Genomic DNA, 23,091 nt, shown 5'->3' with positions numbered 1-23,091 from the left:
TTCATTTTGCAGTGTATATCGTCATATGTTGTGATATGTGACAGCTTATATTTAGTAAATGGGTAACTGAAATAATTTTATATTCTGCCATATGTCCACTGCAGAAAGATGTCTGCAACTACGATATCTATGATCCACCGCGAAGATGAACAATCATACAATGAACTTGACCACTTCATGCTTTTCTTGATGGGTGCATATCGGAAGAGGAAGCAAAAGCAGCGAAAAAGACATCGAGGTTCAGTTTTTGGACACAAGGTTTACAATCGAAGTAGAGATGAACACGGTATGAAATTGTACCGTGACTACTTTTGTGAGAACCCAACATATCCTGAGAAGATGTTCCGGCGCCGTTTTCGTATGAGTTCATCTCTTTTCAAACGGATAGCTAAAGCCGTTGAACAACATGATAACTATTTTGTTCAGAAAAGAAATGGTGCTGGTCTTCTTGGATTTTCCTGTGTACAGAAGGTCACTGCAGCTTATAGACAGTTAGCTTATGGTGTTCCAGCTGATTATGTTGATGAGTATTTGCGGATTGGTGAAAGCACCGCTATTGAGAGCCTACGGAAATTTGTGAGAGCAATTTGCGAGGTGTTTGGCGAAGAATACCTTAGAGCTCCAAATGAAGATGATACAACTAGATTGCTTAAAATTGGTGAATGTCGTGGATTTCCTGGCATGCTTGGCAGTATTGATTGTATGCACTGGAAGTGGAAAAATTGTCCTACTGCTCATCATGGTATGTATTGTGGTCATGTGAAAGAACCAACCATCATACTAGAGGCAGTTGCGTCTACGGATTTATGGATATGGCATGCCTTCTTTGGCCTACCAGGATCGCACAACGATATTAATGTCTTGCGCAGATCTCCTCTCTTTGACAGACTTATGGAAGGTCAAGCGCCATATGTTCAGTATATGGTTAACAGGCATAATTATGAAATGGGTTACTATCTAGCTGATGGGATTTATCCAACTTGGGCATCATTTGTGAAAACAATAAAGGCACCGGCAAATTTAATGGATAAAAATTTTGCTGCTGCTCAAGAATCTCAGAGAAAAGATGTTGAGCGTGCATTTGGTGTGTTGCAGGCTCGTTTTGCAATCGTTCGAAATCCAGCGCGATTTTGGGATGAAAAAACACTCCGAGACATTATGTTGGCTTGCATAATAATGCACAATATGATAATTGAAGATGAACGAGACGCTGACGGTCTTGATGTGCCTTATGATAAGAGTAATGCAGAGACTGAAGGTGTGGTGTCGCGTGTAGGGACTTGTAATTTTTCGCCATTTGTTGGACGTCAAGAAATTCAAGATTCTCACATGCATCGTCAACTTCAGCAAGATCTAGTTCAACACCGATGGGAGTGGCGCGGGCACCGAAATGAGCAACATTAGTTTAGGCAGACAATGCTATTTGATGAATAAATCATTAGTAAAACAGTATTTTTATTTTTCCCTTTCTCAACATGTCTGTAATTTTTTTAGTTCAATACAGTTGTTTACATGGTCAACATTTCTTGCTGTAAGTTCAATACAGATGTTTCAGATCTTCAAAAATAGAGAAACAAGGCTCACATGGTTTTGGCTGCAGGAAGGCAGCAGAGACAAGTGCTGTCAACAATCCAGTAACTAAATCGTAAACTGAATCATGCTGCCATTACACAAACAGGAATAAAACTGAATCATGCTTCATACAGTTTAAACTACTGATCTGCTCAAATAATACTCATTAAGCAGTACTGAACTTGAAGGCAGCAGCCTGAACGACAGAAGAAAACTGAATCATGCTGCCATTATTTGACTGAATAATGATCCTGAACTAAAGGTTTTATTTGACTGAATAATGAAGCCTGAACGACAGCAGCCTCAACTAAAGGTTTTTATTTGACTGAATAATGATCCTGAACTAAAGGTTTTTATTTGACTGAATAATGAAGCCTGAACGACAGCAGCCTGAACTAAATGTTTTTATTTGACTGAATAATGAAGCACTGTTGCCTAACTACTCCCGAAACGCCGAGCCAAAATCTCTTGTTTCATCATCTTGAAGTATAGTTTAGAGTCATCGTCCATTGTGCTTGTGTCTGTTAGCATAATTTCTTTGTCCTGCCGATTTTGCTCCAATTGAACCTTGGTCATCTCAAGCTCATAGAACTTATCATCACGGGCCTTCCGGTCTTTCTCTGATTCTTCCCTTGCTTCCCTCATCTTTTTAACTTCTTCAAAGAAAAAATCGCCATCAGCATCGCAGCCATCGTGCTTTCTCGCTCGTGCTTTTTCCTTCTCTGCTTTCCTCCCTAGTGGTCTGTCAGCATTGACAGGACCATTACAGTTTGCCTCATGGAGGTCTTTCAGCTTTGAATCTCTGAAAGTCCACTTTGGCTCATGCCTAAGAATAATCCACGCATGGAAGACAGAAAATGCCTTCCCTTGATGGTCTTCCCGAAATTTCGCTTTCGCTTCAGCAAGCTACAAAATGACAAGGATAAATCATGTGAGCAAATGCTGTTATGTGAAGAAATTGTTGTATAAACATATGTAAATTTCACCTTGTCATCACTAGTTTTTCCACTTTCATTTTTTCTTTCTATGGCGTCATAGTATTGTTGAAAAATGTTCACTTCCTTCTGAATTATACCCCAACGATGCTTCAAAGACGACCAATTACGATCCGACTCAAATGTCCTATTCTTGTGAAAGTATTTGCATACTCTTTCCCAAAATGTGCCATCTTTTTGATCTCTTCCAGTAATAGGATCTTTACTCACATTAAGATACGCTGAAACTAATAGTGTGTCCTCCTCTTCACTGAAATTTTTGGATCGGCACCTTTTAGTCACTTGTGAGCTCATTTCATGCAGCACCGGTGATTGTACAGCTTCGTTATCAACTAGCACATAATCATCTGAGACAAAATCATCTGCAACATCCTGGCTTAGTAGTGACGTGTAGTAACCACCATGGGAATTCAGTGTGCTGCAAGAATAAAATAGTTACTACAACCTAAAAGTATTATTGACACAAACACCAGCAAAGCATTTAACAATACATGAACATTAGCAGGTGAACAATACATGAAGGAAATCAATTGAAAGAAGTTCATGGCATTCAAACCTAGAATCGGATGCCATCCAAGAGGGATCAGCGTTGTTGAACAATGAGTGTGATCCAAATGAAGGTTGTTGGCGTTCAGTCGGCATCGAAGATGAGTTATCGTTGCCGAACTGTGACCGAGATGCAGGTTGAGGGCATGCAGCGACACCGGATGACATGGGACCTGTTGATTCTTGCCGAATTGCATTTATGGCGGTGTTTAGCGAGGACCTTCGACGACCCCTTTGTGGCTGTTGCGCCTTCCTTTGATCCATGTGTTGAGTTCGAGATCGCTGGAGCAGGGAACGCCGACTGGTTGCAGCAGGGCACGGCGACGAGATGCCAATCCTGTGCGGGCGGGGCTCTGGCTGAAGAAGACGGGAGGGATCAGGTTGTGCGTCTCCGACTGCAAGCTGGGCGGACGGGCGGGGCAGCACCTGTGCGCCGGCGGCTGCGGATCACAGTTGCCGATGGCCCATCGACGAAGGAGACGAAGATTCACGGAGGGTTTGGCGGTTGAGATAGCAGGATAGGACCTCCCGTATGGGGTTGTATATCTAGGACTCTAGGGTTGGAGTCCTATATAAATTTGCTTCAAATTTATAAATTAGGACCTTTCTTGGAAGCTATTTCGTAGTCCTAAACTCTTTTATTTAAAATAAGACCCGGTTTAGTATCTTTGTTGGAGTTGCTCTAACAAGTCACTACAACGATTCTTACTAGAATAAAAAGCGCCCTATCGGGCGCTAAGGCACTAAGCCAATCACGTACGTAGTGAAACAAATAAAATCATATGTTATTTGTTTCATGACAAACTCTTTAATGCGGTTTTAAAAGAGAATCTACATCTAGATCATTAAATGAAATAGGATCAAATGCTTTCTGAATCTAACATTTTTTTCAGAAATCAAAGACTGGTACAATTTCTCAGTAACATACGTTCGACCACTGGCGTACAGGGAAAAAGAACGGCCTGGATGGCCACATACATTGCTGGGCAGTCGAAGATAGTATTTCAATCCGGTCATGTACATATAACTATACGAGGTAAAGGCAGTACATACCCAGTTTGTCCCCTCCAGCTGAGAATAAAAAGAGGTAGCAATGTATCCACAATTCCTGAAGTGAGTGCATAGATGACAACCAATGCAGTAAATAGTGCACCATGGTTGTAAGGGTAGAATACTCCGACAAGTGCAAGAAGGAATATAAAGGTTGTGTTGAAGAGGTGCCACAGAAAAGATTGTTAGGTATCTTTTTTGTCGAAACAATGAGCTGGAGGAATAATTTCAGCCCTGCAAAATATTACAGACAGAGAGAAAATAACCACAGGAACCTACAATGCCAATAGTTGAGTTCCTGTACCAAGAACAGAAGAAAATACTGACTTATTCTTTGGGAATCGGAAGACGTCACCATGAGGGCTTGTTCGTTTTGCTCTCGATCCATGTGGATTGGGTGGGACTGAGTGGGTTTAAATCCCAAACAAGTTAAAATCTTTCATAATTTTTTTCAATCCCATCCAATCTACATGGGATAGGAATAACCGAACAAGGCATGAATATACTTTCCATCCAGACTCTTCCTGGTCATCATCCGCTTCCTCATCGCGGGCATACCTTCAGGGCTTGTTCGGTTCTACCCCAATCCATATGGATTGAGGGGGATTGAGGGGGTTTCAATCCCCAGTAAGTCAAAATCCCCTCCAATCCATATCAATCCCCTCCGATCCATATGGATTGAAAATAACCGAACAAGGCCTCAAGTGGAAATGTACAATCTAAAGTAAACATACAGATGTACATACAACTGAATTGTATCAGGCTAAGTTGCTAACACGTTGTGTGCACTGTACCTGAGATAATCAGCCAATGTGATCAGCTGAATGTATAATCAAAATTTATCTTTGAATGTGTTAAACTGGGCTGTATATATGCATTTATCTCTAAATGTGATAAACTGTATCATATATATGAGTTTTCTCCTAATCTGAACAATCAGTGAGGTCCAATTCTTTTTTTGTATAGATTTCCATTTTCTTTTACATTCCCCTGCACCGTGTACAAACAAATATGGTACTGAGCCTAAAAAACCTACGAACATAGCTCTATTCATCACCATTTTGATATCACGTATAACATTTGTAGATGGCCAAGCGATAGTTGGATTTATTTCAATTGGTGTCATTCTACAACAGACATGCCAAGAGGTAGGAAAAAGCAGACCATTCAAAGCAATGAGTAATATTTGCTAGAGGAGCATATGGACCAAGAAAGTCATGAAGAACATGTTGTATTACACTATTACCTGACTGTTATCCTAGTACTGGAAAAGTCCATCTACATAGCAACAATGTCAGTGAGTTCAATGGCCAAGGTATTTGCCAAGCTCGCTGATACAACAAATAATTACTCTATCAATTTAAGATCATCTATGTTTTAATAGTGCATCAACATCATGTCAGTAGCTACTATGGTTCACAAAAAAGCAGAAGCAGAGCTAATGCAGCCTGCATGGCATTACAGATATGGAGGTGCTTTCATAACGTGTCATTTTTAGCTGTACAGACATAATTGCACAAGCAAAGCATCCAAATTATGTTCTATCCTTGATCCAAACAATGCAAGCAAAAACATGGAATCGTCACACAGTAAGGAAGGCTGTACCGGCTCTCTCGTCTTTTCTGGCGAGGAAGCCCTCGCCCCTCGCCTCTGGCGACGTGCAGCATGACCCAGCTGGCGAACGAGCTGCCTTGCTGGAGGCTTTCTTGGCTTCCTGCTGCGATCAAATCAACACATTAGAGGTGAGCGGAAGAAAGCAACGACAGCAAGAAGAGGAATCAATTTGGTTTATCTATCGTGCTGTCAACTATCTGCTATCTGCAACTTTTAGATAAATTTAAGATAGGTTTGGATGGCGCTGAGTGAGGACGTGTTCGATCTAGTCGGTGAGCGACGGATGGCAACGACAACTGAGGTGACGGGGAAAGTAGTTCAGAAACAGTATCATCTCCCAGAGCAAACATGGATCACTCTAACTTGTAGCTGGAGCTCAGTTTGAAAGAGAATTGTTCAGAACTATGCTTTGTATTGATGGAGGTTTGGATGTTGAGATATTCCAGCCCCTCTCCAAGTCCAATATCTACCAAAAAACGAAAGAAAAGTCAGTTAATAGTTTACTGAATCGGACGGCAGCAACTGAAAACAAACATATGTCAACCACCTCCTGGCTCCTGCTAGGAGCTACCAGGTATGTACTGCTCTCTTGCTTCCCCAAGTTCCCCTCATGTCCACTCATCCCCATGTTCACCCATCCTGACTCTTCGAGTAGCCATGTCAATGCAGTTTTTTGCTTCAAAAATCGATCTGCTCATGCTCGTCCCCACCCAGCTAGTTCACAAGCCTCAACGAAGCTAACCAAACATCAAGAATAAGGATGTACACACGTATAATCGAATACAAGCAACAGAACATGAGTATTACAGATTGAAGAAGAGGTGTGTTGCCGTCGACGATAGCCCCGCGATGGTGGCTGGTTGAGTGGACCCACGATGAGTCGCACCAGATTTACTACGGGCACCACCGGATCCATCGCGGGGATGGACAGGACGGTCGAAATGCCGCGCGGACCCAGACCACGCGCAGCGTGCCAAGCCCCGCGGCCGGGCTCGCGCGCCACGAGTCCCGCAACCGAGTGCCACCGCCCCGTGCACGGTGCACCCCGATCCACATCGTCCTCGTCGTCCTCGGACTCGAAGATCCCGCCCCGTGCACGGTGCACCCCGATGCACATCGTCCTCGTCGTCCTCGGACTCGAACGGCAGCCCCGACGCAATCGTCCTCCTTCGTAGGCTGCGGCCGCGGAGGCCACCGTCGGGGTGCACAGGTGGACGGGGCGGCGGCCGGAGTCCTACCGGGGGCGGGGGAAGCGGGGAGAGGATGACAGAGAGGCCTTACGAGGAAGACCACGTTCTTGGGTATGGCGCGGAGGGGAAGGCTGGTGGAGGCAGCCCAGCACGGGCGATGCCGGGGATGCAGGCTCGGCGGCGAGATCGGGGGAAGGGGCAGGGGCGCGACGACCCACGAGAGAGGGAGGGTGTGGGAGGGAGGAGAAGGTCGGGAGGGACACCGGACGCGGAACCACTCACAACGTCATTGGATAAAAAATTCGGGTCCGCGACCCTGTACCGGCTGATCCACGCGTCAGCACCCGCGATGGGCAAACGCCCGTGAAGCGCGGGGAGAGCCTGAAAGGGGGTCAGATTTTAATAGAAAGAGATTATACTAAAGTTGGTTTTTGGAGATGATCACAAGAGTTCCTTATAATGTGATGACCAGATAAGTCAATAACCAATAAAGCCAATCAGCGATCTTCCGCTACCTTCAAGCCATCTAATCGATAACAACCACCGAGAACATTTCTATATTTCTAGAACTGAAATAATAAAGCCATAATTGATATGATTAAGTAGTACTAAAACCATGTCGCCTCTATTGTCTGTTTTGAATGGGCTTTTGGCTCTTGCCTATTTTATTTTTCTTTATAATGTAATGATATGTAAGTTCTCCTAAGTATTTGAGAGAAAAAAGTGTTATAATTTTGTTATGGTAGCACGGATTTCAGTAATAGACATAACAAAACAGGATAAAGCGTAAACTTTAATTATTACAAGAAATTTTATATTAGTTTAGCTTATTCATCTCTTAGGCATCCTGATGCTTTTAGAATCCACGTCGTATCGAATTGGACCCACGCTTTACAGATCGCATCCACGAGAACAAAGTCGTCGATTTATTTATACATAAGTCGTAAAGAGCTAGGAAAGGCCTTAAACACATAGCAGATGTTTTTAGCTAAAAGGATCATCAAATTTCACTAAGAGCTAGTTTACGGTCCCGTTTGTTTCCTTTCATTTACGGGGCGTTTGGATCCCTTCATTTTAGAGGAATTGGAATTCACTCAATAAAATAACTTATTTAGTTTGGAATTTGACATTCCACCACTTTCCAAAATTCTGATATAAGCCTATCTCAAATTCATGGGGTGGAGGATGAGAAATGATTTTATGCATTAGTAGAATTTGTTTCTACTCTATAACTTATATGACACTCTTCGTCTCACTCCTCTTTAGTAAAAATGTAGTACATAAATATCTCTGACATCTTGCTAATAATAGTATATAAATATATTTTGCATAAAACCGAATTAACTTAATTGATATATGCCTAAATTACTATTATTAGGATGCAATTCAATTCCAACGATCCAAACGGGACGTTAGAGAAATTGGAATCTTACTAATGAAATAGTTTATTTTTTTAGAATGCGACATTCCACCATTTTCCAGAATTATCATATAAGCATATCTCAAATTCATGGGTTGATAGATAGAAATTGATTCTATAGATTTACATGCTATTTTTCCGATACACAACTTATAGCACACTCTTCTACTTGCTTCGCTATAACATAAATGTAGTATATAACTATCTCTCTCATATGATTTAGGATAATATACAAATATATTACATATATAAATATATGAACTTAATTAATTTGGTCTAAATTATAATTATTAGAATAGAATTCAATTCCAACGAAACAAACGGGGCCTGAGAGATTTCTATTTTTCAAGAGTTTCTTCTAAAAAATAGATTTTTTTTGAGAAAACGGGTTTCTAAACTTGGTATAAAAAATAAGCAGGAGCACTAAAGAAGAGGAGACGTATTTCTTCCTCTTCCTGAAATAGGAGTCATTTTATTTGCAAGACTGTAAGGTAAAGTTTGGAATGACGGTGAACAGCAGACGCCAGACGGCGAGAGAAAAAAAAAATGAAGGCAAGGCGCGCGAGGGCCGCGGGGGTGGCCGGTCGTCTTGTGGTGTTGGTCAGTTGGTGTGTGTGAAAAGGGTCGCAGCCGGCGACCCGGCGAAAAGCCAGAATGGGCAACGTCGCAGCACACCGCAAACGCAAAGGGGCTGTGCCGGGCGCCCGGGCGGGGTCCGATCCGACGCGAGCGGGCGGAGGAGCGCGAGCCTAGTGACCAGCGCAGCGCACCACCACCAACAGCAACAAGTAGCCAGCCACTCCAGCACCAGAACGCAACACAGACACAGAGACTAGAGAGAGAGAGTCCCGAAGCGAGCACAAGAGGCCACCGCACAGCGGCCAGGCGGCGAGCGAGACTCCTCCACACGTCTCTCCCCCTTCCCCTCCCCTTCCGTTTCCTCTGTAGCTGCGCCCGACCGAACCCCCCTACCCCGTGGAATCCTCCTCCGATGCGGCGCCGATAGGGGCTGGCGGAGGAGCGGAATGGCGGGGCACGGTGAGAAGCGGCGCCGTACGGGAGGGGCCCACGAGAAGCCGGAGGAGGAGGAGGAGGACCGCATCTCGGATCTCCCGGACGTCCTGCGCCTGCACATTCTGAGCCTACTGCCGCTCAAATCGGCCATCCGCACCGGCGCGCTCTCCTCGCGGTGGCGCCGCCTCTGGGCGTACCGCTGGCCGGAGCCCTCCTCGGTGACCATCCGCCTCCCCCCCGGCGCGGCGGGGGCGGCGGCCGCGGCGCGCGCCGAGGCGCTGGCCGGGATCGACCGCCGCGGGCGGCGCCGCGTCGACGGCTTCTCGCTCGCCTTCCACGGGGGCCAGCTGGCGCACGCGGACCTCAAGCGCTGCGTCGATTACGCGGCGGCGTGCGAGGCCGAGGACCTGCACCTCCGCGCCGACGGCGGCGCGGGCGCCGCCCGGGGCTCGCGCGGGGCCACGCGCCGCCCGGGCGCGCTCGCCGTGCAGTTCCCCGTCGGGAGCCCGCTGCTCGCGCGCCTGTCGGTGCGGGGGCTCAGCCTCACGGCCGTCAACAACGCCATGGTCGCCACGCTCGAGGTGATCCACCTGCACTCCGTCTTCCTCACGGACGCCGCGCTGCGCCGGATGGTCGCCGCCTGCCCCCGCCTCCGGGAGCTCGACCTCCGTTACTGCCGCCGCCTGCGCCGTGTCGACTTCAGCAGTGTTGGGGTGCCCAACCTCAGTAGCTTCACCGTCGTCGACTGCTCCCGCACCACCGAGCTCCGGGTCCCTGTCGCGCCCCGTCTCCGGTCGTTCCGGTTCAGCGGTACCTTCCTCTCCAGCAACATTCTCTCTGGAGCTAAGGGTTCTCTTGAGCATCTCTACCTCTGCTCTGGCGGGCCAGAGACCGGCCTTCCCGCCACCAACTTGCCCTACGCAGTTCCTCGCCTGTCGAACCTCACTGTCCTCACCCTCTGCAGCATTGCTCTCCAGGTTTGCTCAGGCGTCTGTGCCATTTCCTTTCAGCCCATTTTACTGCCTCAACGCTTATACTTGTTTGCCTTGCCTTGTAGTATGTTTCTTCTTTCACAGCCAAGGCCGGCTCGGAGGGCAACCTGCATGGCTTAAGGGAGCTCCAGTTGCTCACGTTCGGGATGGCCAACTCCAACCTTGCTGACATTTATAGCTTCCTCAAGACCTGCCCGTGTCCTCGCTTGGAGCGTCTCTTTGTGCAGGTCTCTATTTTTTCTTCTTACTTTTCATGAAAAACTGCATTCAACTGTTTATATTGTTTATGGATATCTGATCTTTTTGTCAACATGCTCCACCGGACATGCAGCTCCCGACAAACACCGGTGATGCATTCACGGAGAATTTCTTGGAGGTGGCGGAGGAGGATCCACCAAAAGGTGGATTAGAAAACCTTTGCTTAGCCAAGCTGACAAATTTCAAGGGGCACCGCAATGAGATGCAACTAGTAGGATTTCTGCTTAGAAAGTCTTGTAGTCTGAAGAAACTATTTCTGATTGCTCCTAAGGAGGATCACCCTCAAGGACTCCGCAAGACACTGTCAGATACGCTGCCTGATTTTCTAAAAAAAGAAATATTGCATCTGGAAAGAGCTTCAACAGATACGCAGATATTTTTCAGTGAGCCTGATGCTCAGACGCAGCAATTGCATTCGGAGGTCTTTGTCAGGTTTTAGCTTGAAATGAGGAAATGCTGTTGTAGTCCAGTTTCTGCTCCTATAGTTTTAGATTTCTAGCCTTTAGAGAACAGACATGGGGAAAAAAGTATCTGCAAGGCATACATAGTTTTGATATATGTTTTCTTTTTGCAATTTGTGTTACTAAAGAAGTCCTGCATAGCGGTTGAAATGAGAGCTGTTCTGATCTTCCACATTTTCTTCTTCTCATCCCTCTCTTCTCCCCCTGTTTGTGTTCGCGATCTCTTTGGAGTTGGCTTATTATAAGTTGCTGTTGTACACAGCCAACCATCTATTGGAACACAACAACCTTCATTTTATTTGTCGTACAATTGAATTGGTAGGTTAACTTTGTGGTTCTAGATAGATGGAGCATGTGCATATCTCTTGCTTAATCTGGGAGTTGCATTATATTTTTCTTTTCAGTTTTTTCCTAAATAGGTATAGTTTCTGTTTCTGAGCTAAGTTTCATATAACTTGTCATCTGTCTTGAGTCATTCATGTAAAAAAGATGTATCAGGGGAATCTTATAAAACTGTCTTTTTGTGCGGTTAGGATTATATTAACCTAGTATATATGGACTCTACATCTGCTTTCTCTGTTTGTTGTATGGGTGAAATTATTGTTGCTTAGATGGGACATGTGTCTTAAAGCGATATAATCATATGGACTTCTGTACATTAAAGCTTTCTTTCATATTATATCCATGATACTGCAGATCTCTAAGGGAACTATCATTTCTTGTACTTCCATCCTGGTTGTCTTGTGTGTCTGCAAAACCTGGAACACCTCTGAATGACAGAGCTCCTGCCTTTTTTCTTAAAAAAATAATATATAGTTGACAGTCTGTTGTTGGCAGTATTGGTTTACATCCTTAAAATGTCATACACGGGTTGTTCAGGACTTCAGGTGACCAAATTCATATGTGCTCATTTTGGTGTTACTGGTGAGGTGGTGAGGAGGTGTATTTATTTTGATGTCATTGAGTTTTAGTGGTGGAGCTAGATGAGATGAAATGCTTTGGACTCTGGTGTTCTTAGCTAGCTTTGCAGGATGAAACCATATTTGTGGAAATTCTATGGTGCTCCTTTTGTGAAGTGGAAGCCATATCACCGTAGTGCTTTGCACTTATGTCTTATCCTTCAAACCATGCAGAGCTGTAGTGCCATACATCATAGCAAAATGATATGGATAATGTTGGTAAAGGTGTCTAGTAGCTTTGAGAATTCTTATGCACTTGTATGTTTGAAGCAGCCATATCCGTGCATACCCTTCATATTTTTGAATTGAATCAATTATTTCTGAAACTTTAGGCTGGCCGCTGCCTAATAATCTCCAGCTACAAGGAATCATACTTGATGCGAAGTTGTGGAAATGGATTTTTGATTTATGCAGCTTGGTGTTTCAAGATATATTACAAGTGACGTAAAATTTATGTGGTTCTGTTGGGAGCAACATGTTGGCCACTTGACTATTAACATGCAATTTACCGTTGCTTTTTTACTCAATGTGTCTATCTGTACTGCTTCATATATGGAAATGTAAGTTAGCATACTCTTTTAGACTTGTTTTAATATCAATAGAAATGCACACTTGAAGTATACCTTTGCAGCAAGCTGTGTTCAGTAACCAGTAAGCATTTTTACTACTTCCTCCATTCCTCCAAATTATAAGACTTTTTTATTTTTCTAGATATATAATTTTTTCTACGTACTTAGATATACATTATATCTAGGTACATACTAAAAGTAATCTATTTAAAAAACTAAAACGTCTTATAGTTTGGAATGGAGTAAGTAAATCTTTTAAATACTGGATGGAAACCATTAATCTATTGTGATTTCTTTCTCAATGCCAGTTTTTTCATTAATCTTTGCTATTGTGTAGTTTGCAATCATAGAACAGATTTGTTGGAAAAGTACTTTACCTATCTATTTTCTCTATTTACATTGCCAACTTGTAAAACATAGGAATAAGAGAGTGCATACAATATCTTAAAAGAGAGTGATATGCTGCTTCAGAAAAGATTGCTTATGCTGATGAGAAAAAAAAGAAGGTATATCCTACTTTGTGTGAATTAGTGGTGGGGCTACTGGGATTGACCTTGCAGTGGAGATGCACAATTTTATTATTCAACCCTTGTAGATATATCCACACTCCAAACTTTGTTAAGATATGTGTTATTCAATCTGAAAGATATGTTGTTCGACCTGTGTGAGAACTGAGAACTGAGAAGGTCTTCTTCTTAATACAATACTTGGGGTTGTCTCATCCTCCCTAGGTCGAGTTTTTTATATTCATTATCATTTGAATGAATGTTTTGACAGAAAAAATGGGCTAAAAAGAACTATATTTTGGGACGGAGAGAGTATATGTTAGGGCAGAGACAACTCTTGTTTGCAACACCGCTCTTAGCTCTTTTGAGTAATGTATGCTAACTTTCTTGCAACTTGATAAATGATTTTCCATTGAAGGGACCTGTACACTTAAGTAATTAACTAACGGGGTTAATGGTGTCTGTGAATAACTGGTCTACCTTCAATAACTAGAATAACACAGCAGCAAAGCATTTTTAATCTCAAACAAGTTGAGTAACAAGTAACTATAGAATACCATGAAAAGAACGATCTTTGAGGATTGGGGGATTTATCGAGTTAGGATTACACGTAAACATCGAATCTTTGACATGGGCATACTGATTTAGCTTTTACATAGTAGTTTTATGAAGAACTGAAAACTTGAGATATATTCAGATGTCTGTAACGTTTGGCAACAGGCATCTGCACTATCTAAGCACTTGTATTCAGGTGCGTCGTCTGTCTGCAAGCTATATCTTGTCCTTCCTGTCATTTCCGCAGAATGTGTTTACGATCCTGCACTCATGTTTCTAATGTTTCGTGATCAGATTCAGATGGATGCCTGTATGGTCCCGCACTCTATTTTAAATGATCGGTAAGCAAATGTTCCATTTTTATTGAAGGCTAGTATACACTAATGCGTCCTTATCTTCTCTTAATTTTTCTTGTCCTTTCTAGTACATTGTACATGTTTTTCCCTGAGCCTTCTATTTCACTATACTCTAACAGTATGTGTGTGGCCAATTAGGCCCTGTTTGGGAACAAAGTTTTTGAAAACTACAGTTTTTGAAATACTATACTATACTTTAGTTATGACAATACCGTAGTTTATAATACCGCAGTTTTGAAAACTGAGGTCCAGAGCTAAGTTTAGAATGCCTTAAAACAACTATAGTATTTGCAATACTTCAGTTTTGAAAACAGAGATTTTACCCAGCTTGCCAAACACCATTATGTATATAATACTGCAGTATTTGAGAATACTGTAGTATTCTTCCAAAACTGCAGAAAAACTTTGTTCCCAAGCACCCCCTTAGACTTTTTGTTCTGTAATACTAGTGTACGTATGTGGGGCGGGGGTGGGGGTTCTGTGTTCAGAATTAAGACTGCATTTATTGTTGTCTAGTCCTTGCATTTATTGTTGTCTAGCAACTGTGCTACAGTATGGTTGCCCAATTCATTATAATTACTGATTTAACAAATAGTCCTACCCCATCCACAAAGTTGCTAGGGCATAGAGTGGAGTGCATGACCAATTTATTATAATTACTGAATTAACAAATAGTCCTACTCCTACCCTATCCACAGTTGCTAGAGCATAGCTTATTGATTGATGCCTGTAACTACTACGGCTCGCCAAACATCTGTAGCCCCTTACTCTACATGCCATTGATTCATCCTATAGTATGGGCTCGCTTATTCTGATAGATTACAGCAACCTCATTCAAGTGTTGGCGTGCAGAGTTCTTAGTTTGTGTGCATTTGATTGATAGCTTATTTTTGCAGAGATGTCTTGCTCATTTCTTTTGTCACTTGGGTTCTTTCTAGTCTCACATTTGTTATTTTGGTGGAGGGCCTTCTCGGCGCTGCATCCAGTTATTTTTTTGGGATTGTAGCTGCCCTGTCCAGTAGCTCTCCACATTGGGCACATCGCACCTCTATTTTGTTGTTCTCAAGTTTTTTTATTTGTGTGCTTAGTGCAGACTGCAGGGTACCCACAATTGTCCTTTTACGTTTTTTTAAAAAAAAAGTACGGACCTTGCATTGTGAGCTAACGAAGGCACTGGTCGCTCGATCACATGGGGGTGTGGTCTGTGGTGGACCGGCAGTACTGTCTCAACTAGCCAATGGTCCACAGTATCAGTACCTGCTCCGTGCTCACCAACCGGTACCGGTTCTCCATCGCGTGCACCTCGTGTTAAAAATATTTTGTACTCTCTCTGTTCTGATTAATGTAACTCTCAAGTCTCTTACTCTTTATTTCTTTTTTTATAAGTTAAACGATTTAAACTTTAACTAAAATCGTGCAACATACTTATATTATAAAGTAGATATCATTACACTGATGGAATGCGTTTTTAGTAAATTTGATTTAAGACAAGTATTAGTACTATTTATTATAAATTTAGTCGGACATAAGCTAGTTTTCTTGTATTATTTTATGCACTGGAGAGTAATAACTTATCTCATGCAATGTGCTCACTCCATCCATAAAAAGATGTAATTTTCGTTTTTCTGTAACTTGACCAAACTTATATATAGGAAAAATAGTACCATTCATAATATAAAACAAACATCATTAGATTGATTATAAAATATATTTCCATAGAAAATTTTATTGTAAACATAAATGTAAATAGTATATATTATAAATTTGATCAAACTTAAACTAGTTTGATCGGCACAAATCTATACTTGCATTCTATGTGGATGGAGTAGTTAGCCTCATGAGACTGAATAATTGGCGGCCTGCACTTCGCATTTCGTGCACTGGTGCATCTTCCATCCTCGGGTTTATGGGATGAATAATACTTCAGTAAATCCCATCTTTGTTACCATTTTATTAAGATTGTTGAGGTGTTCATTGATATGATAGATAACGCTCATATTTAGCCATTTAGGCTCACAGTTCAGTAAATCAATCATATAGTAGATGACATGATACTGTCACTCACGCCACTGTTCCTTCCACTGCAAGTATGTCTACTGTAATTAATCACTTACTTTTGGTGCCTGGCAGCTTCCCTCCACACGATGCGGTAGACAAGTGGGAAAAGGTAAATGTGCACCCAACCTTTTATTATACTCCTATTAGCAAGCATAATAAAGACTATATTTGTACCTCTAGCAGTGGACTATATTATTAACCTTGCATGCTCTTGCTCTAAGATGAAGCCTACATCAGCTAGCTATGTACAGAAAGCACCATGTTTCCGATGGGCCCACCCGTCCCCAGAGTTGCAACGGAAGGATCTAAGCTCTTCAGGAACGCGGGTGAGGTGAAGTGAAGACGATGTCCGTGACGCCGGTTCAGAGCTGGTGAAGTTCTCTAGCAACGGGAAGAAGAGGGTTTTTAAGGATGCTTCCGCTTCAAAAAAGCTAAAAGACCAATTAATGGTTTTTTTGCCTTTTAGAAAACAGGTGTTTTTAGTATGTTTCTAAGAATACTTCAGACACTTTTTTATTATTTTTTTTGGTTTTTAATATTTTTTAATGAATGGAATAAACAATTTATTCATGGTTGTTGTAAGAGATAAAGATAAGAGGTATATTTTACACCTGTTTTTTTTTTTTTGTAGATGATACCCTATAAAGTTATAACAGTTTTTTATAGCTCATAGTCAAATGTAGTTTTTCTTCACCGCCACAGTTGAACCGAATAGACACTTAATACTACGATGATACACAAATCTTCTCAACAATCGAGAAAGAGAAGAGGTAGTCTATGGGTGACAATGTGCTCTAAATTTTACACCATAAGATTTAAGGATCAGATCGGATTAAGATCATGCCTTATTTTTATTTATTTTTAAAATAAAATTTATTTAAAACTCTGTCATTTTGTGAAGAAGTATTTGGATCATAATCCATTATCATCCCTATGAGTGTCCATACATAGACGCCACATTCTGACTCTAAGGTACTATCCTATTGAATCTCAAGTCTCAACTACAGTATGCTTAGGGCTTGTTTGGAAGCGAGGAGAATGAAAGGATTTAAGAGGGCTAGAATCCTTCGTTATTCAAAATTGAATATTGGGCGATTCTAACCCCTAAAAGTAAAGAGGCTAGGATCCTTCTTTATTTAAAATTGAATAGTGAGAGATTTTAACCTCTCAAACCTATTTATTCCTCTTGCTACCAAACAAGCCCTTAATTTCATTTAACAGAGGGAGCAAAAGTGCTTGCATTTGCCTCCGTCCGGATGACACTCACACTCTTGAGCCTACCTACAGCAGAACGAACTCGAAAGTTGCTCGACGACGAACAGCCTGCATGCATCATGCGACATGCTAAAAATGGGAAGAGGGAGTTCTCTCCAGGATTAGGCGGTGCATGCGAAATCGTGGCTGACGGTTGAAACCACGGAGACATTCTTGGGGAGGGACGACACGAGTAGCACCGGAGAGAACGCGCGCATGGCGACCACCGTGCCATGCATGCGTCCGACGATTTAGGACGGGACACACGGCAGCCTTCTGCCAATCGCGCACGTACCACCATTGCCGCCGCGCCACTCGCCGAGCCCTTCCCCGGTTTAAGTGCTCACTGCTCTGGCCTTGACGCATTCTTGTTTGGACACATACGTACGTGTGAAGGACCAACACGAGGGCCGGGCGCGCACCCCCCCTCTATCTCTCCCGCCGCCGTTGATCTATCACCGGGCCGCCGGTCCGTGACTGTCGCCAGCGGCTGCTGGTTGTTGCTTGGTTGCGTCGCCGCGGGACCCGTGACCCGGGCGCAATGCCGGGAGCCGTGATCGTGCACCACCACACGAGGTACAAGACGTACCCCGGCGAGGTCACCGGCATCGCCATCTTCTCGTGCTTCATCGCCTCCGTCGCCGGCTGCATCTTCGGCTATGACATCGGCCTCACATGTGAGTGACGCACACCGTAGTAGAATCAAGCTGTGATCTCTTCTCGAGCTAGCTGGAGCTTGGCTTGCTCTGACTCTGACGTCGTACGGTTGTTGTTGTTGCCACGCTGTCGCCGTCGCCGCCGTGGTGGTCGTACGTGAAGCCGGGCTGACGTCGACGGAGCCGTTCCTGGTCAAGTTCTTCCCCTCCATCTACGAGGAGATGAAGAGGCAGGTGGTCGTCAACCAGTACTGCAAGTTCGACAGCCAGGTCCTGACGCTGTTCAGCTCCTCCCTCTTCCTCGCCGCGACGGTGGCCACCTTCTTCGCCGGCCCGATGACCCGCGCCTTCGGGCGCAAGTGGACCCTGTTCGCCGCCGCGTCCGCGTACGTGGTCGGCGCGTGCATCGGCGGCGTGTCCGTGAACTTCCCGATGCTGCTCACGGGCCGCGTCCTCGTCGGCTCCGGCGTCGGCATCTCCATCCAGGCGGCCCCGCTCTACATCTCCGAGGTGGCGCCGGCGCAGCAGCGCGGGATGCTCAACATCCTGTTCCAGCTCATGATCACGGTGGGCATCCTGACGGCGAACATGACCAACTACCTGGCGTCCAAGGTCTCGGGCGGCTGGGGCTGGCGCATCCCCGTGACGTTCGGCGCCATCCCGGCCGCCGTCATCGCGCTGGGCGCGCTCGCCATCCCGGACACCCCGGCGTCGCTCGTCGAGCGCGGGGACACGGCCACGGCGCGCAAGACGCTGTCCCAGATCCGGGGCGTCGGCGACGTGCGCGAGGAGTTCGACGACCTGGCCGCCGCGAGCGAGGACGCCAAGGCCGTGCAGTGCCCCTGGCGGGAGCTCTTCTTCGGCGGCAAGTACAAGCCCCAGCTCACGTTCGCGCTGCTCATCCCCTTCTTCCAGCAGCTCACCGGCATCAACGTCATCATGTTCTACGCGCCGGTGCTCTTCAAGACAGTCGGCTTCAAGCAGAACGCCACCCTCGTGTCCTCCGTCATCACCGGCCTCGTCAACGTCTTCTCCACCTTCGTCGCCATCGCCACCGCCGACAAGATCGGACGCCGCGCGCTCTTCCTGCAGGGCGGCACGCAGATGATCATCTCCCAGGTAAAACACAACACCGCCATTAATGAAATGAATTAGCCTCCATGTATGGTCGAGCATCCATGGTGCATGATTCTTCTTGCCTGGCACTGGCAGATCCTTGTGGGGACGTTCATCGGGCTGCAGTTCGGCATGAGCGGGACGGGCGACATCTCGGAGCAGTACGCCATGTGCATCGTGCTGTTCGTGTGCGTGTACGTGGCCGGCTTCGCGTGGTCGTGGGGGCCCATGGGGTGGCTGGTCCCCAGCGAGATCTACCCGCTGGCCGTGCGGTCGGCGGCGATGAGCGTCACGGTGGCCGTCAACATGTTCTTCACGGCCTTCATCGGGCAGATCTTCCTCACGCTGCTCTGCCACCTCCGCTTCGGCCTCTTCTACTTCTTCGGCGCCTGGGTGCTGCTCATGACGCTCTTCATCGCCATGCTGCTCCCGGAGACCAAGAGCGTGCCCGTCGAGGAGATGGCGCACGTCTGGAAGAAGCACTGGTTCTGGCGCAAGTTCGTCATCGACACCGGCAACGACGCCCGCAACGCCGAGATGAGGAAGAGGATAGCGCTAGAGATGAGCTGATCATCGTCGTCCATGCATGCAGTCTCCATCGCCCATGCATCATATATATGCAGTAGGCAGGCAGGCAGATGAAGGAAATTACGTACACAAGCGCCAACTAAAACTAATTAAACCCAAGTCAATTACGTCATATATCACTCAATAGCTGCTAGAACATATATGAATGGTTGTTGTAGACTGATCGTAATCCCAGCTAGTTATGATATACATCTTGCATTTTAACTAGCTAGCGTATATATATTGTACGGGTGTCTAGATTTTTTTATCTGTTTATTCTAACATTCGAGATCTACATATTTTATTTTGGCCGTTTCATCGTATGAGATCTTTTGACAAATTTTAATGGCAAATTATGAGAACTTGCTGAGCCATACTATTGGGGATTCAAATGATTTCACATAAAAAAGTCATCATTATGAAGTTGTACCGTAGGATGTGTTCGGTGAAAGCAACAAATACACGATAGAGGTATCATGTAGTTTAGACTGTTTCCAGTAAACTGTGTAAATTAGGGGACACAGAACTATATATTAAGTTGTTTGACACTGTTGTAAAGACACTACACTAAAATTTTGAATTTCCTACGGCCTCGTAACTTCCTAAAGGCAGCAACAACCTCTCGTAGGTTCTATAGTCTATAGACTTCTTCTAAAGCTGTCAGAAGTTTGGGAACTTTGGACGGGTGTCTGTCAGCGCCGTTGGAAGTGAGGCTTCAGATTTGACCGATTAAATCTATTGGAGATGCCTTACGGGGCGTTTGGATCCCTCCATTTTAAAGGAATTGGAATTCACTCAATAAAGTAACTTATTTAGTTTGGAATTTGGCATTCCACCACTTTCCAAAGTTCAGATATAAGCTTATCTCAAATTCATAGGGTGGAGGATAGGAAATGATTTTATGCATGATTAGAATTTGTTTCTAATCTATAACTTATATGACACTCTTCGTTCTACTCCTCTATAGTAAAAATGTAGCACATAAATATGTAGGACATCTTGCTAATAATAGTATACAAATATATTTCATATAAAAGTGAATTAGCTTAATTGATATATGTCTAAATTACTATTATTAGAATGGAATTCAATTCCAGTGATCCAAACGGGGCGTTATAGAAGTTTGAAATAGTGGATGAAATAGAAGATGTAATAGGGGATCTGCTAGAGATACCTTATAAACTTTGGGTTTAAATATGTTGGGCAGGTACTAAAAGTGTTCGATCCGGTGGTGCACGAAACATGTCTGAGGCCCTCGATTTCAACCTTCCAAGAAGTAACAATTGGATTTTAATGTGGATCCATAAATAGACCACTTGTCTAGCCTTGGCTGATATCCTAACACTCCATACTTTTGTGAGCACATCTTGAGGTTAGAGAAACACACCTCACTCATTTAGTCGTTTGCATCTTGTAAATCATCATCTAGGTGATATTAGAGAGCTCCTAGTGCATCAATATAGTTGTTGCATTCTATGACGCTAGTTGAACGACTTGGGTAGGAGTTCATATGTTCACTGAGTGGCTATTGGAGATTGTTGTTAGCTTTGATCATCATTATGAGGGGCTCTTGTGATCATTCCTTAAGAGACTTTCGTGAAGAGTAACTCTAGTGAAAATATGGCCTCTTGGAGTGCCTCTTTAGTGTAGTTCTTACGGAGCCGTAATTATGGGCTTGGCGCGTGATGACAATTTGCGTGTGAACCATCTATCGATCTTAGACTTGCCACAATGAGGATGAAGGATGTTGGCAAACAACCGAACCCTTGAGAATATATTTGATGTCATTTCTTGTCCCATTTGGCTTGCTAACTATACTTATATACTTGTGTTGTATTTGCTCAACTAGCCTTAAACTTGTAATAATTTCATTTGATTAAGCAGATTGCATCATTCAATATAAAGCTGAAGGTCAAGCTACTAGAATTGCGTAGAGGCTTGCATACGATGAATTGACGACAGTGTAAAGTGGTTGTTGTAACACTATTTTTGTACTAATCAAACTTTTCTCTAGTGTATTATGAGTTTATATGTTTTTTAGGCTATACATCCTGTTGGAGACTTATCCTTAAATGTTATGAATTAAGAACAAGGCAACACAGAAATCGTTAAACGTTAAAATCCTTCGTCCTTCGAAGCATTACTTCCCTCGGGATATAATGAGTCTTGGACGAAGGTTATGAAGGACATACCTTCATAAGTACAATTAATAATGAAAAAAAATTCACACGAAGTATAATAACATAAATACTTAAATCTTATTATTAGCTCGTCCCTATTTTTATTATTATTATGTAAAAATAGAAATGATAACAAATTACAAATGTACCTTCGGTTTGAGAGAAGGCAAAAGTACAAGCGTGACGCAAAAGCAAAATGCCCAGTCAGTGTGAACAGTACGGGAGCACTGTTCATCTATTTATAGGCACGGGACGCAGCCCATGTAAAATTACACTCATGCCCTTTACATTTGCTAATAACTCTATAATAATCCATCGAGGTCTAAATAGCCTTTTCTCCTTTAAGTTGGTTCCCTTTTCTGTTATCACGCTGAAGCTCCCCTGCGCGTAACTTCGGCTCTGCGCCATCCTTCGTATTCTTTGTGCTTCTTCACACTGTAATTTTGACCTAAACCCGAAGGTACCTGTTCATGTATCATACTCCAGAAACATTGTTAAATCATATTTTTGAGGACCTTCGGAAGCCGAAGGCCCCCAACAGTAGCCCCTCGCTATATTAATTTGTTAGAATGATAAATTCAGATTGCGATATGGACGAAGGCCTTACGCCGAAGGTCCGAAAAAACATCTTCCCTTTGCTAGAATAGCATCAGTCAATAACAAACGGGGCCCTCCCATTTGCAACGCACTGGGCGTATAAATAAGAGCACACCGCGAGCACATCTGGCACACTTTCTTGCCATCTGCTCTTGCTTACTCAACTTTTAGCTCTTTGCGCACCAACACTTGCTTAGCTTTTTAGGTTTTTTAAGCTTCGGCTTTAAGAGCAGTTTTTTAGCATTTCGGAAGATGTCTGAAGATAAAAAAACTGTTGCCGAAACAAGGCTGAGTCTTTCTGAGGAGAAAAATCTTGGGTTTCTTGAATCAATAGCAAAGACAAATACAGAGAAGATCACTAAGGAGATTTTAGAAGGTTTATCTGAAGACACTGGTGATAGTGACAGTTATGATGTGGAAAGTGGAGGTGAGGACTCCGAAGATCGACCGTGGCGACCAAGTCACATAGTCTTCGGAAAATCAACTATTAAGCAGAGTCACCTTGACAATATGAGGGGGAGATATTTTCGAGATATATCTACTGTGAGGGCAGATGACGGGGAGAAGACTGTACCTACTCCCGAAGATAATGAAGTCGTGATCTTC

At 43.9% G+C, this 23,091-nt stretch overlaps 4 protein-coding genes and 1 long non-coding RNA gene across 5 annotated transcripts; 4 read left to right on the top strand and 1 right to left on the bottom strand.

Annotated features, from left to right (window-relative positions):
- Positions 1-108: 108 nt before the first annotated feature.
- LOC109945971 (uncharacterized) lies at positions 109-1,810 on the top strand. The gene is made up of 4 exons (XM_020552374.2): positions 109-691; positions 767-1,099; positions 1,570-1,645; positions 1,747-1,810. Exons 1-4 carry the CDS (start codon positions 109-111, stop codon positions 1,808-1,810), a joined length of 1,056 nt encoding a protein of 351 aa, XP_020407963.2.
- Positions 1,744-6,405, bottom strand: LOC103654908 (uncharacterized). Its single transcript, XM_020552373.1, has 4 exons — positions 6,312-6,405; positions 6,141-6,243; positions 2,559-2,985; positions 1,744-2,478 (listed from the first exon to the last, which is right to left on the bottom strand). The coding sequence occupies exons 1-4, from the start codon at positions 6,403-6,405 to the stop codon at positions 2,008-2,010; spliced, it is 1,095 nt and encodes a 364-aa protein (XP_020407962.1). The 3' UTR covers positions 1,744-2,007.
- A 2,777-nt stretch (positions 6,406-9,182) lies between these two features.
- Positions 9,183-11,821, top strand: LOC103654907 (putative F-box protein). Its single transcript, XM_008681715.4, has 3 exons — positions 9,183-10,378; positions 10,459-10,620; positions 10,725-11,821. Exons 1-3 carry the CDS (start codon positions 9,413-9,415, stop codon positions 11,088-11,090), a joined length of 1,494 nt encoding a protein of 497 aa, XP_008679937.1. The 5' UTR covers positions 9,183-9,412; the 3' UTR covers positions 11,091-11,821.
- A 2,574-nt stretch (positions 11,822-14,395) lies between these two features.
- On the top strand, positions 14,396-16,733 carry LOC109946112 (uncharacterized). Its single transcript, XR_002269362.2, has 2 exons — positions 14,396-16,224; positions 16,337-16,733. It is a non-coding gene; the product is annotated as an uncharacterized lncRNA (long non-coding RNA).
- Positions 16,734-17,564: 831 nt separating this feature from the next.
- LOC103654906 (sugar transport protein MST6) lies at positions 17,565-20,026 on the top strand. The gene is made up of 3 exons (XM_008681714.2): positions 17,565-18,046; positions 18,189-19,144; positions 19,238-20,026. The coding sequence occupies exons 1-3, from the start codon at positions 17,911-17,913 to the stop codon at positions 19,709-19,711; spliced, it is 1,566 nt and encodes a 521-aa protein (XP_008679936.1). The 5' UTR covers positions 17,565-17,910; the 3' UTR covers positions 19,712-20,026.
- Positions 20,027-23,091: the final 3,065 nt, after the last annotated feature.

Source organism: Zea mays, chromosome 4, assembly GCF_902167145.1.
Source record: "Zea mays cultivar B73 chromosome 4, Zm-B73-REFERENCE-NAM-5.0, whole genome shotgun sequence".
NCBI lineage: Eukaryota > Viridiplantae > Streptophyta > Magnoliopsida > Poales > Poaceae > Zea > Zea mays.
Note: the sequence above shows the minus strand (reverse complement) of the source record. Positions and strands in the feature narration are given on the sequence as shown.